The 13,158-nt window shown below is 45.7% G+C and overlaps 1 protein-coding gene across 9 annotated transcripts in view; it reads left to right on the top strand.

Annotated features, from left to right (window-relative positions):
- The window catches only part of PAX6 (paired box 6), a 28,890-nt gene extending 16,079 nt beyond the window's left edge, over positions 1-12,811 (top strand). For 5 of the 9 annotated variants that reach the window (XM_010358334.2, XM_010358331.2, XM_010358332.2 and 2 more), the window contains 8 exons: positions 54-269; positions 971-1,136; positions 7,019-7,177; positions 7,647-7,729; positions 7,953-8,103; positions 8,202-8,317; positions 11,138-11,288; positions 11,983-12,760. In XM_010358334.2, coding sequence (XP_010356636.2) covers positions 54-269; positions 971-1,136; positions 7,019-7,177; positions 7,647-7,729; positions 7,953-8,103; positions 8,202-8,317; positions 11,138-11,288; positions 11,983-12,068 — 1,128 coding nt within the window. In that variant the 3' untranslated portion in view covers positions 12,069-12,760. Of the gene's footprint in view, positions 1-53; positions 601-970; positions 1,137-7,018; positions 7,178-7,646; positions 7,730-7,952; positions 8,104-8,201; positions 8,318-11,137; positions 11,289-11,982 lie in introns of all 9 variants that reach the window. The other 4 variants (XM_010358330.2, XM_010358328.2, XM_010358329.2 and 1 more) reach the window with 3 other exon arrangements.
- Positions 12,812-13,158: the final 347 nt, after the last annotated feature.

Here is a 13,158-nt window from a genome sequence, read left to right on the forward strand (position 1 = left end):
TTTTGTCTTGAAATTATTAATAATGTGGTTTTCTGTCCACTTCCCCTATGCAGGTGTCCAACGGATGTGTGAGTAAAATTCTGGGCAGGTATTACGAGACTGGCTCCATCAGACCCAGGGCAATCGGTGGTAGTAAACCGAGAGTAGCGACTCCAGAAGTTGTAAGCAAAATAGCCCAGTATAAGCGGGAGTGCCCGTCCATCTTTGCTTGGGAAATCCGAGACAGATTACTGTCCGAGGGGGTCTGTACCAACGATAATATACCAAGTGTAAGTTCACTGAGAACATCTGCCCTCCCTGTCCTAAGCCCAAGGCTCTCTCCTCTTTACCTCTTCCCACCCTCTCTCTCCACTGTCTCTTAGTTTGTGTCCTCTCCCTGCTCCACATTTGTCTCCTTTGTACCTGGGGGAACAGAGAGGAATGCCCTGACCTTTCTTTGACTGTCTGGAAAATGGGAGTCAAGTGTGGGCAGTCGTTCACTTCATTTGCATGCTGCAAATCGGAGGGCGGAGGCACCAGGGAAAGGCACTTGAATCAAGAAGGAAAATGAGAACCAGATTGTAACTTCGGCCCAATCCACCTGCCAGAACTTTCCTTCAGGTGTCACACATCCATTTCCATCCTAATATTAAACAATATAATGAAAAAAAAGCTTTACACCAAGTCTAAATATATTTTATTTTCGGGCAGTCTTTTAACAAAGCAATGCGACCGTGTGAGTTAGGTCACCAGAGACACCAACCAATGGTGGAGGACCTCCTCCCCTCAATTCTCTATTCAACTCAATTTCCATGCCCAAAATGATAGCTATCATTTTTTCCACGATGTATCTGCAAATCCACTGTCCCGGGGTGGCTGAAAGCTTTTTAATGGGTTGAGAGTTGCTTTTTAAAGTGGTGGGTGAGCTGAGATGGGTGACTGTGTCTTCAGGAGACACTACCATTTGGTTTGATTTTGGTTTGATTTGCAGGTGTCATCAATAAACAGAGTTCTTCGCAACCTGGCTAGCGAAAAGCAACAGATGGGCGCAGACGGCATGTATGATAAACTAAGGATGTTGAACGGGCAGACCGGAAGCTGGGGCACCCGCCCTGGTTGGTATCCGGGGACTTCGGTGCCAGGGCAACCTACACAAGGTAAAACTCAAGCAGCCATCCACGCAGCTCTCCATATGTGCAGCCCGTTGCCTGTCCCCTCCTCTCCCAACCTTTTCCTCCCGGGGCTTCCATGCTTGGGGAATGTCATGGGTGAGACTGCATTTGAAGGTCTGGGACACATTGAGCACATTGTATGTAGGTGGTGTTCGTTGAACCAACTTGTTGGCCTGGGAATGTGAGGGTTGTGTATGTCAGGAGTGGTATGAAGGTGGCTGGTGTGTGTGTGTGTTTGTCGGCAGCACTGTGCATAAGAGTGAGCTGCGTGGTGCACTATTAAAATCTGACATTAGAATGCAGAGAGAGCCCCCTTGTAGAAGTGTGACAAGTTAACACACTGACAGACTGCCAGGTAAACATAATTGTATCGTGTTGCTTTTTGCTGTAATTGACAAATTATGTGAGTATGAGTAGGGTGCACATGAAAGGGTGAGCAGGGAGATGCAGGGCCGAATAGGGGTAGGAGCGTTAGAAGTGGTGGTCTCCCAACTAAAACCACCCCACTATCCTTGCCCCTCTGGGCCCCACTTTCTCACTCTCTGTGGGTGGCGACTATGTGGAAGTGGTGAGGTGAAGATACTGTGAGCAGGACGGCGGGGTGCCGGGAGCTGCTCCGGTCTGGGAGGAGAGATGGGACCTGGAACACCCTAGGTTCTGTGAGAAGGGCTAGAGGAAGAGGAGCGGATGGGGGAGGAGGGTCAGCTGGCTTCCCCTCTGCCCGCCTCCACACCCTGAGGTAGTTTGGTCAAGAATAGGAAACAGTTTACTCCTAAGATTAATCGGTATTTGTTGTCCTCGTGACAAGGAGATAATATGCGGGATAATGGGACGTGGCGTCTCACTCCTGGGAGCACAACGGAGCCTGGGGGCTCGGGGCCGGGGGTGGCGCGCGGGACTGCGAGGAGGCTGCCGGCGCGTCCGTGCGCTCTCGAACCGGCTCCGGATGCCCGGCGCCTCCATGGAGTCGGGCGAGGGAAGGGAAAATCGGTAACAGTATGCGAAATATCTGGTACAAAGGATGCTTCTGTCACTCGCAAGAATTTGTTATGGGAACAATCCTGTCGCTCTGTAATTGCTCATTAGAGAACGTTTTGTTTCTCATTAAGGCGACATGAATAAGCGTCTAGTTGAAGGAGACAGCTGTAGAAATGTTCCACAAGAGACCTCTGGACACGATTCGGCACCAATTGCCAATTAGACATGTCAGTTTTAAGAGCAGAAAACAATATAGGACGGACACTGGGAAGATAGGGAGCAAAGCGCTCGCTTCTTGTTTCCCAGCGCGGCCGCTCGGCCGGCGGAGGCCTCCTGACGCGCGGGGCCCGGGCTCCCCTGGGCGACCCCGCCCGCGCGGGCCCCAAACCTGTCGCCTCCGCGAGCGCAGAGGGCCCCCAGGCCCGCTCCCGCCTCTGGTGAGACTAGCGATTGACCCCACCGAGTGTAGGCAACCCCACCCCTGCCTGACCTTTGAAACCGTAGGATTCCCACGTGTAGACACTGGACACACCCAAGTGACACCCGAACTTCGCACTCACGAGCATCCACCCCTCCGCCCCCAGCAATCTGAGATCCTGGTGATCCCTTGCCTGCCAAGAGTCTGGCCCACTTAGTCCCAGAAATCTTGGGGAGGGACGCAGGGCACGGTGGCCTAGGCCTGGGAGGGCTGAGCCCAGAGCCTCCACTCCCGGCTCTCCTCGGCGCGTGGGCTCCCATGAGCTTGGGGCGCGGGAGACACCCGCCTCCCGCTTCTTGGAGTTGGGACAGAAGCTGAGGACAGCAGCTTCCACCAGAGGGGGCGCCCAATTCGGGCGGATTTTCGTCCCCGGCAACCTGAGGGCGGGAAGTGAGTCTAACCGGCTGGGGTCCGCGGGTGATGGTTGGGGCCAGAGGTGGCGCTAGTCCAGGGGCTTTTCACTTGCTAGACAATTCTGGGTCAACTGACAATCACCACCCCCTCACCCTCAAGTGAGGTTTTTGGGGGGTGATTGTCACCTCAGGCACAGGATCGTCACCCCTACTTGCGTGGGGAGGACACGTGGGCCAAACGAAGCACAGAGTTGCCGGTGTGGGGGTAGCGGGCCCTGGTGGCGAGCCTCGCTTCACGTTCCTGGGGAATCTTCAGGCTTTTTGGCGCTAAGAGGATCGCCCTCCCTCCCTAGCCCCCTTTCCCAGCCCAGGAAGAGTTTCTTGGGTTTTAGAGTCCATTACTCCAAAAGCATAAGGCGGAGGTTAGGTCTCAGAGGGAGACAAATATGGTTTCCATCTGATCAACGCCATGCGGCAGTGAATAAAATCGCGACGACGTAGCCTGACAACAACAAGAGACAACTCTATCCAGCCCCAATTCTCCAGCGATTTGGTGGTTTTAGGGATCACGGAGACACTTTTTCTTATCTCCTCCCCTCACCCCACCCCCAACCCCCATAATACCCAGGCCCTCTGTAGGATTTAGTCAGCCTCTCTTTCAACAGATGCTACAATGTTTTGATCCGCGCTCCAGAGCTGAAAAGGTGCCGCAACCGGGTTGCTATCTTTTCTTGCTTGTTTTCCGCCTCACTGATTAAGACACTAAGAAACTAAGGAATGATTTTATTTCCCAGCGTGGCTCTCTCGCTCTCTCTCTCTCTCTCTCTCTCTCTCTCTCTCTCTCTCTCTCTCTCTCTCCCCCCACCCCCTTTTTCTCTCTCTCTCTCTCTTTCTCTCCTCCTTCCAGGAAACAAATCCTATCCCCATCGTCAGATGGTCCTGGGGCTGGGATAATGGGAGGCGCTTTCACTCGCCTTCTCACGGATTAGGCTGGAAGGTGAACGGCACCCATTGAAGGCCCCTGCTTTGAGCGTGGCTCCGAGGGGGCGCCTTTTAAAGAAGATATCTTAATTGTCCACCACTTAGGTTTATCGTGGGGGGGGGATTCGAGATCCAACTTCTAGTTTTATTTTGTTAAAAGCTTTAAGAGTGGAGGGCAAATCCACTACAGTGGGGGGGGGGGGGGGAAGGCACCCATTTTAAGTAAGAGCAGCCGCTAGGTCACTGCTTGGCTGCAAACAGTTGCCAATTCTAAAGTAAAGAACTGTCCCCGTGCCGCTCTCCCCGTGGGGTAGAGAAGGGATCCTACAGCGACGGGTTTCTTTTTGCTGGAGTGTAATTCCAGTCCCCACTTCCTATCTTTTTTTTTTTTTTTTTCTTCCAGATTTAAAATTGAACTCTACTGTCCCTGCTGATTTTTCTCCCTTAAGTATCAGTTCTGGAGGCAGCACAGGGCCTGGCGGCTATCGCGTGCGTGCCTGTGTAACCCGTGTGTATGTTTGCGTGAGACAAAACATGGATAAGAGTGTGAATCTCCATGTTTTAAAATTTAGAAAATGTCAAAGAGGCAAATGAGAGCAGAGCATGCCATCGGCGGGGGTCTTTGGAGGCAGATTCGGGCAACTTTGTTTAATTGGCGAGATCGAATGTGCCAGAAAAGGGACTGAGATGGGGCCCCCAGGAAGGCAGGGGCATGAGTGACCATGGGGAGATGGGCATTGTGTTCTCCTCAGTGCCCCCCACCCCATACCAGATGTGCACAGATTTTTGTCTGTTTTCCAAAAACAATAACCCTCTGGCCTTTCTAGTTGTCCAAAAGGAGCTATTTCCAGTCTTCTTGACCAAACCTGAAAATAAAGCGAGAGGTGGGGGTGGTCGCTTCATTTCTTCCCTTGAAAAACGCTTTGAAAAGTCCCGGAAACTTGGGGCGGTAAATTAGCACAGACGCACACGTGAGAGGAGCGCTTCTCCCTCAGCTAAGTAGCCCTCCTCGACCCCCACCTTTCTGATAGAGTGCAAAGACCCAGAGTCCAACTGAGGCTCGGTTACTAATATTCTCTGTCCCTCATCTTCCTTTTCCTCTCTCTCCCACTCTTGTTCGGCCCTCGTGTCTCTTTTTCCTCTTAGCATTTTTTTCTGTCCTTTTTTTCTTATACCTTTATGGCCTCTGTGTTTTTTGAGCCCTCTTTTTCCCTCCATCGCCCTCCGCCCTTCCCCCAATCCAGGCCCCCCAATCCTTCCCCCTTGCTTCCACCCCCACCGCTGGTTTCCATCCTGCCTCCCCTCCATCTCCCCTACCTAGGAACCTGGCCGTCGTCCCCGTCCACTCTCCCTGCCTCCCCCCATGCTGGGCCTTGGCCCCCCATCCACCCTCCATCCCCCCAGCCAAGCGCCCTAAATAGCACGGAGGCGCCCGCTCTTCGGACAGTGATTAATGATAGCAGAGCAGAGGGGTTAACACACTTCACTGAAAAGTCTGTTGACTGGGCTTCTTGTAACACAATGTGGCCCGCTGCACGCCTCAAGAGAATCCTTTTGTTGTGCGCGCTCATTGTAGCCTCAAAATTCTGCCCACGAAAGTTTGCCAACGCTCCTGCCCCAGGAGTTTAATAGTTTCCCTTACTCGCGGGGCATTGTGCAGCGCTGAAAAGCAGCCCCTCGCTATTCAAGTGTTGGTGGTCATCTCAATAGATCTCCAAGGGCCCATATGGTGGCCAGTGCCGATGAATCCGCCTGTTTAAATGGGGGAGAAAGTTGGGGTTTTAAAACATTTCAGAGTTCCTGAAAAGATCCCACTAGATCCTGTCACAATTCCCTGAACTCTTTGAAGGCGCAGCCTATTGTCTCCTGGTTATAAATAATATTCCTGGCCAAGTCGATTCCCACCAAGGCGCTCCACCCCGCCTCTGGCCAAGTTTTGAGGTTAGGGAGGTGGGTAGCCCATGTTGGTATACCTTGGGGGTCATTTCAGGACCCCAGACCCGGGACCCAGCCTGTAGTGGCCCTGGAGGCCCAGTCAGGGTTTAGGCAATCCTGCTTCCCTTCACACAGGCTGTGGCTTACAGGCAAGGTGCAGGGCGGGAGAGCCAGCTAGCCCAAGTGCACATCTTGCCCTCCAGGCAGCAAGGGAAAACAATAAAACTTTCCCCCTGTATAAAGATAGAAATTACATTAAAAGTGGTGGAAATGCCCTAATTAAAAATGTACCACTTAAATGATATGCCAAAGATTCAGCTGCAGCATAGAATATTTAGCTAGTTAGTGAACTCTCTACTATTTCTTTTTAAAAATTACACGTTAAAAATTTAAAAGAAATCTTACTTTTCTCTGGTGCAACACATTACAAAGAATGGACAGTCCTTTTATCTAAATATAAAATTCCATTTTCAGCAATTATAGCCTGTTCTTGGTGATGATATAATTACAGCTGTGCTCGTAATAGGTGTCAAGGCGAAGCACACTCATACAATAGTTGAATAAAACTGCAGAACAATGCGAGCACTTCTAAATTCACAACCTTTAAAATGAAATTGACTGTGCAGAATTCAAATAAAAACTAGATAAATATTTTTTTAAAAAGATTACAAGCTTGGTTTGGTTTCTTAATAGCATTTTCTACAAACCTATCAACATCTAATTGATTAGATAGGAATTACTGATTATAGATCAACTGAAATCTTGAACATCACTCTTCTATTTTCCCAACACAGCCATAGGTAAAGAGATTCTGTAGGGAATGGAGTGAGGCATTTGGGGAGTTGGGGTTACTTATAAAAGATCATTTTAATTGGAAACTTCAGTGCTTATTTTTTCATTCAAGAAATGCCACTTAGTGTGTGTATTATAAAGTCTTGTCTTGATAAAAACAAAGAAAATGGCAGTCAGGTAACTAACATCACAAATGTCTTTTGTTAACAGAAGGCTGACAGTTACCTTGGGAATGTCTTGGTGAGGCTGTCAGGATACAATGCTCTTGGAGTTTAAGACTGCACCAAGCCCCTTTTGGAGGCTCCGAGTTACTCCAAATTTCTCTTACCGTCCTATTCTTTTTGTTCCAGATGGCTGCCAGCAACAGGAAGGAGGGGGAGAGAATACCAACTCCATCAGTTCCAACGGAGAAGATTCAGATGAGGCTCAAATGCGACTTCAGCTGAAGCGGAAGCTGCAAAGAAATAGAACATCCTTTACCCAAGAGCAAATTGAGGCCCTGGAGAAAGGTGATAGAGTTTTTCAAAGTAGAGAAGCAGTAAATCAAAGTAAATGCCACATCTTCAGTACAAAGAGCTAAATTTAGCCAGGGCCCTTTGCATAGAGGACTGAAAAGGTTTCTTTTTTCTTTTTATTTCTCTGGGCATCTTTTCAGTGTGTGTGTGTGTGTGTGTGTGTGTGTGTGTGTTTCTTCTTTTCATCTACCAGTAATTCAAAGACTAAATGTCTGGCTTACAAGGAAAAACGATGATTTGGCTATTTTGGGCCACACAAAGGTCATTGAATGTCATTCCAAAGAAAATTTAACTTGGTTCTGGTGGGAAAGTTCTTCCAAGTACAGTCAACACTAGAAGCATTTTAAAGGGAATTGGTTGGAGGTAATGGGAGCGGGGAGGTGGGAATCAGCTTGATCCACAGTTTGGTTAACATATTTTGTGTAGTTCTGGCACAATATAGAAAATCAATTTACTCTTTCAGAGTTTGAGAGAACCCATTATCCAGATGTGTTTGCCCGAGAAAGACTAGCAGCCAAAATAGATCTACCTGAAGCAAGAATACAGGTACCCAGGGACCGTGCAGTTTCACACTTTGCGATTCATACCATTTGTTTTTCCTAGAGACAGAGGTGCTTGTACAGAGCACTAATCATTTATAGAACTAATAACAGGTTCAGTCTGCTAAATGCTCTGCTGCCATGGGCATGGGGAGGGCAGCAGTGGAGGTGCCGAGGTGGGGCTGGGCTCCATGTAGACATGGTGCTAACCTGTCCCATCTGATTTCCAGGTATGGTTTTCTAATCGAAGGGCCAAATGGAGAAGAGAAGAAAAACTGAGGAATCAGAGAAGACAGGCCAGCAACACACCTAGTCATATTCCTATCAGCAGTAGTTTCAGCACCAGTGTCTACCAACCAATTCCACAACCCACCACACCTGGTAATTTGAAATACTAATACTATGAATGGATGTCTTTGAACCTGTTTGCTCGGGGCTCTGACTCTCACCCTGACTACTGTCATTTCTCTTGCCCTCAGTTTCCTCCTTCACATCTGGCTCCATGTTGGGCCGAACAGACACAGCCCTCACAAACACCTACAGCGCTCTGCCGCCTATGCCCAGCTTCACCATGGCAAATAACCTGCCTATGCAAGTAAGTGCGGCTGGTGGTGGCCTGTATAATCCAGGCCCCAGAGAAGTGAGGAGTGGCTCAGGGCCTGCGGACCTCGTTGGCTGTGTCTGCACCCTTGGGAGCTTTTCGCACTACAGTGATTGGTTTGACCAGTCAAGTCGGAGACAGTCAATCCCATCTCTTTTAAGTGATTGATTCATGGATTCATGCCCCACCCCCCCACAAAAAAATCTGTCCAGTTTTGTCAGGTTAACCTGCCTCTTATCATACTGTCTAGCTTGAGAATGTTGGGTGGTAGTGGGGCATGTTTTGGGTACCAGTGAGACAGTCAATCCAATCTCTTTTAAGCGATTGACTCATTAATTCATGCCCTAAAAAAATTAGTAATAAAAATCTGTCCAGTTTTGTCAAGTTGATCTGCCTTTTATTATACTGTTACCTTGATAATGTTGGGTGGTGGTGGGGGCATGTTTCGGGTACTAGGGAGCCTTGTACCAGAAAATGGAAATAATGCTGGCACATTATCAGATAGCAGGAGATTAGTAGTTTAAAATTTGGGTTTATATTATTGTGTTTGTATGCTAAATATATAATCTATGCATGCATTTGGGGCATTACTTAGGGTATATGTGATAAACCAGTGAGAAAGAAAAAAAGGGTTCGGAAATGGGATTCATATTTACATGGTGAGATATACATAACATAATGAGAATGCTAGTTTTCTGTCTATATCTACAATAAGAAAAGGCATAGCAGGTGTTTGCTGGAAATTTAGTGTGTCTTTGCCGTGAATGTTGTGATGAGTTTGTGGCCCTCCTAGCTGCCTGGGAAGCTTGATGCTGTTCACTTGGTATGACAGCCTGCCTCTCCTCTTAGTTCTGTCCCAAATATCTATTAGCCCCTAATTTAGAGGCCCTGCACTAGGTTCACCCTTTATGATGTAAGTTGGATAAGGCAGATGGTTTGTACCAAACCTTTGTTGCTGGATGGATTCTTGATAGGAAAAATGTCTTCTGGTAGGCCTTTCCCAGTGGTTTTCCTAGAACTCCTGTTTGTGCAACAATTAGAGATATTACATGGTATGATACCGGCCAGCGTGAGCCTCTGCTGGAAACAGTTCTGGGGCTACACTGGTTGTTTATTCTCCACTGAACATTTTTTGCTGGATTTCAGATCCAAATCACAGCAAAATAAATATTTCACAGTCTTCAGACTAATATAGGAGCAGCTAGATAAGCAACTTTAGAAGAATTATTCACATGTTTATTTTTATTGCATCTGGATATTATTGACCATAGTGCAATTGATGTAAATTAAGGGATTAACAGCCCATTAGTTGGTTTTGCTATAACCGCATTGGAATTTTCCAGAAGTCAGGTTGCCTAGAGGAAGTCATTGCAGGAATTAGAAACAAATGCAAGCTGAAATTCTGGCAGGGCCCTCAAGGCCTGTTTGCCTCTTTGAACTTGATGTTAGTAGTCATCATCTGACTTTAATAAGGCCACAGAGTGTCTTGTTCAGTTTCGTATGTTATAACAACATCCAGGTTTCTGTGAAGATAGCAAAATGTGTAAGAGAAAATAATAAGGTGTACAAGTAGATGCTGCCATTTTATTAGGGCTGTTTCCACATACAGACCAGTGTGGGGAATCAATCTATTTCAAACACTGACTTTTAAAAATTACATAATTTATATAATTCAAAAAGTACATGCATTCATTAAGCATAAAGAAAATTAAAATGATTAATAACTTTACTCTTCAGAGAAAACTACTCTTTGAATTGTGGAGTGGGTGAGCCGGTTTGTCTATCCATTTATTCATTCTCTTGACCAAAATCATCATTTTACAAATGGTGGATGTCCTCCTCTGGACCTTCTCTGATATGCTTCCCTCTCTGAGAATATGGATCTTGGAAATTAAACATTTCTCCAGTTTGCAGAGAAGAAAAATGATAGTATACTGTACTATCATCTGATTTGCTTGTTCCCGACACACTTCTTTTAATTCATCCCAAGTTTGCTGCCATGGTGTAGTACCATGAGAGCTCATGAGGCGTTTTGTTAGGAGAAAGGTTTACCTCCTCAATGCTGCCATTCTGAACAGTTCGAGGGCAGCAACAGTTTTCTGGTTATAAGTCAGTCTGGGCTTTTGGGTCTGTTAGGAAGACATGGTTAATTCTCAGGATGGAGGTGGGTTACATTTACTAACTCGATCTGGGATTTGGGTCTATTAGGAAATCGTGGTTAATTCTCAGGATGGGGGTGGGATATATTTTCTAACACTTCTGATCACTTTAACTTGGGGTCATTACAGATCTGCTTCTTCAAATAATCTTTAATCCCATGAGTCTGGCTGTGAAAGGTTCCCAAGGTCCCTGAACCATACTTTACTGAGAGCTCCTCCCACTGCTCTCTGTCCCAAAGCTTGAGATGTGGGCTTTGGGGGTTACAGGGTTCCCAAATAAATCCAGATTTGCAGGGAGAGGGGGGATGTGTTTTGATGAAGGTCCTCATGCTATAGGTTCTTCAAAGACTCCAGCAGAAGTTAGAGACAAAAATCCCATTAATTTATGGATAGTGGCAACCATGGAGCTGGACAGTTGTCAGAACCTACTGTGCTTTAGAAGCTTGATACATAGGCAACTTTCTTCTAGCTGTGGCCAGTGGAAGGACTAGCTCGAGGCCCAATCTTAGATTTATCATATGGAATTCCAGTACTTCACGTGAAGGCATCTTTAATGATCAGACTTGTTGCCAGAGTTCCTTGGGAGGAGGGAGCCTGGGGCTGTGGCTATGTGATGTGCTCCTCAGTAACCACAGGTTTGCCTCTCTCCTCACAGCCCCCAGTCCCCAGCCAGACCTCCTCATACTCCTGCATGCTGCCCACCAGCCCTTCGGTGAATGGGCGGAGTTATGATACCTACACCCCCCCACATATGCAGACACACATGAACAGTCAGCCAATGGGCACCTCGGGCACCACTTCAACAGGTGAGCCACTGCTTTCTGCAGGCTGTACAGAGGTGGCCTGTACAGTTTCTTTTACCAGGTGATCTCTCTTCACTAGGAGTCTACCCAAACAGAATCTCCTGGTCCTGTGGGAGGTTGTGTTTAACTCTTTGCGGTCCTGTCTCTGGGGCATGGGGATTGAAAAAGGAAATTCAGTTAAGCTAATTGGTAACTTTACACCATATGCAAAAACTGAAATTGTTTTTCCTGAATTTGGTCACCAAAGTTGTGTATGAAGACAAGGCCTGAGACTGCAAGTTTTCTGAGGACAGATTATTAGACTATGCTCAGTAGGGGGCCCACTGAGCTGTAGGTGCATGCTTGTTGAAATGCTTCTTGCCATCGTATCTCCCCTAGACCTTTCGCTGCAAATAAAAAGTGACACATTGGTTTTCCAGAGATAGCTTTATTATAAAATTTCCAAACATACAAACAAACGGAGGATTTTTTCTTTTCTTTTGGATTGGCGGGCAGGTACTTGGGATCCAACAGGTATATATAAACATGTTGTCTAGTTTCTGAAGGTGCTACTTTTACTTGTAACAATGGAAGTATTTTTTAATACAGTAAAAAATGTTAGAAAGTATTAGTTGTTTTTGTAAACCCATAAATTTGTATTCCATGTCTGTTTCTCAAAGGGAATATCTACATGGCTATTTCTTTCATCCACTTCTAGGACTCATTTCCCCTGGTGTGTCAGTTCCAGTTCAAGTTCCCGGAAGTGAACCTGATATGTCTCAATACTGGCCAAGATTACAGTAAAAAAAAAAAAAAAAAAAAAAAAAAAAAAAAAAAAAGGAAACGAAATATTGTGTTAGTTCAGTCAGTGACTATGGGGACACAACAATTGAGCTTTCAGAAAAGAAAGAAAAATGGCTGTTAGAGGCGCTTCAGTTCTACAACTGTGTCCTGTATTGTACCATTGGGGAAGGAATGGACTTGAAACAAGGACCTTTGTATACAGAAGGCACGATATCAGTTGGAACAAATCTTCATTTTGGTATCCAAACTTTTATTCATTTTGGTGTATTATTTGTAAATGGGCATTTGTATGTTATAATGAAAAAAAAGAACAATGTAGACTGGATGGATGTTTGATCTGTGTTGGTCATGAAGTTGTTTTTTTTAAAAAAGAAAACCATGATCAACAAGCTTTGCCATGAATTTAAGAGTTTTATCAAGATATATCGAATACTTCTACCCATCTGTTCATAGTTTATGGACTGATGTTCCAAGTTTGTATCATTCCTTTGCATATAATTAAACCTGGAACAACATGCACTAGATTTATGTCAGAAATATCTGTTGGTTTTCCAAAGGTTGTTAACAGATGACGTTTATGTGCAAAAAAGGGTAAGATATAAATTCAAGGAAGAAAAAAAGTTGATAGCTAAAAGGTAGAGTGTGTCTTCGATATAATCCAATTTGTTTTATGTCAAAATGTAAGTATTTGTCTTCCCTAGAAATCCTCAGAATGATTTCTATAATAAAGTTAATTTCATTTATATTTGACAAGAATACTCTATAGATGTTTTATACACATTTTCATGCAATCATACGTTTCTTTTTTGGCCAGCAAAAGTTAATTGTTCTTAGATATAGTTGTATTACTGTTCACGGTCCAATCATTTTGTGCATCTAGAATTCATTCCTAATCAATTAAAAGTGCTTGCAAGAGTTTTAAACTTAAGTGTTTTGAAGTTGTTCACAACTACGTATCAAAATTAACCATTGTTGATTGTAAAAACCATGCCAAAGCCTTTGTATTTCCTTTATTATACAATTTTCTTTTTAACCTTATAGTGTGGCGTTACAGATTTTATTTCCATGTTAGATCAACATTCTAAACCCA

This window comes from Rhinopithecus roxellana, chromosome 15, assembly GCF_007565055.1.
Source record: "Rhinopithecus roxellana isolate Shanxi Qingling chromosome 15, ASM756505v1, whole genome shotgun sequence".
Classification (NCBI taxonomy): Eukaryota; Metazoa; Chordata; class Mammalia; order Primates; family Cercopithecidae; genus Rhinopithecus; species Rhinopithecus roxellana.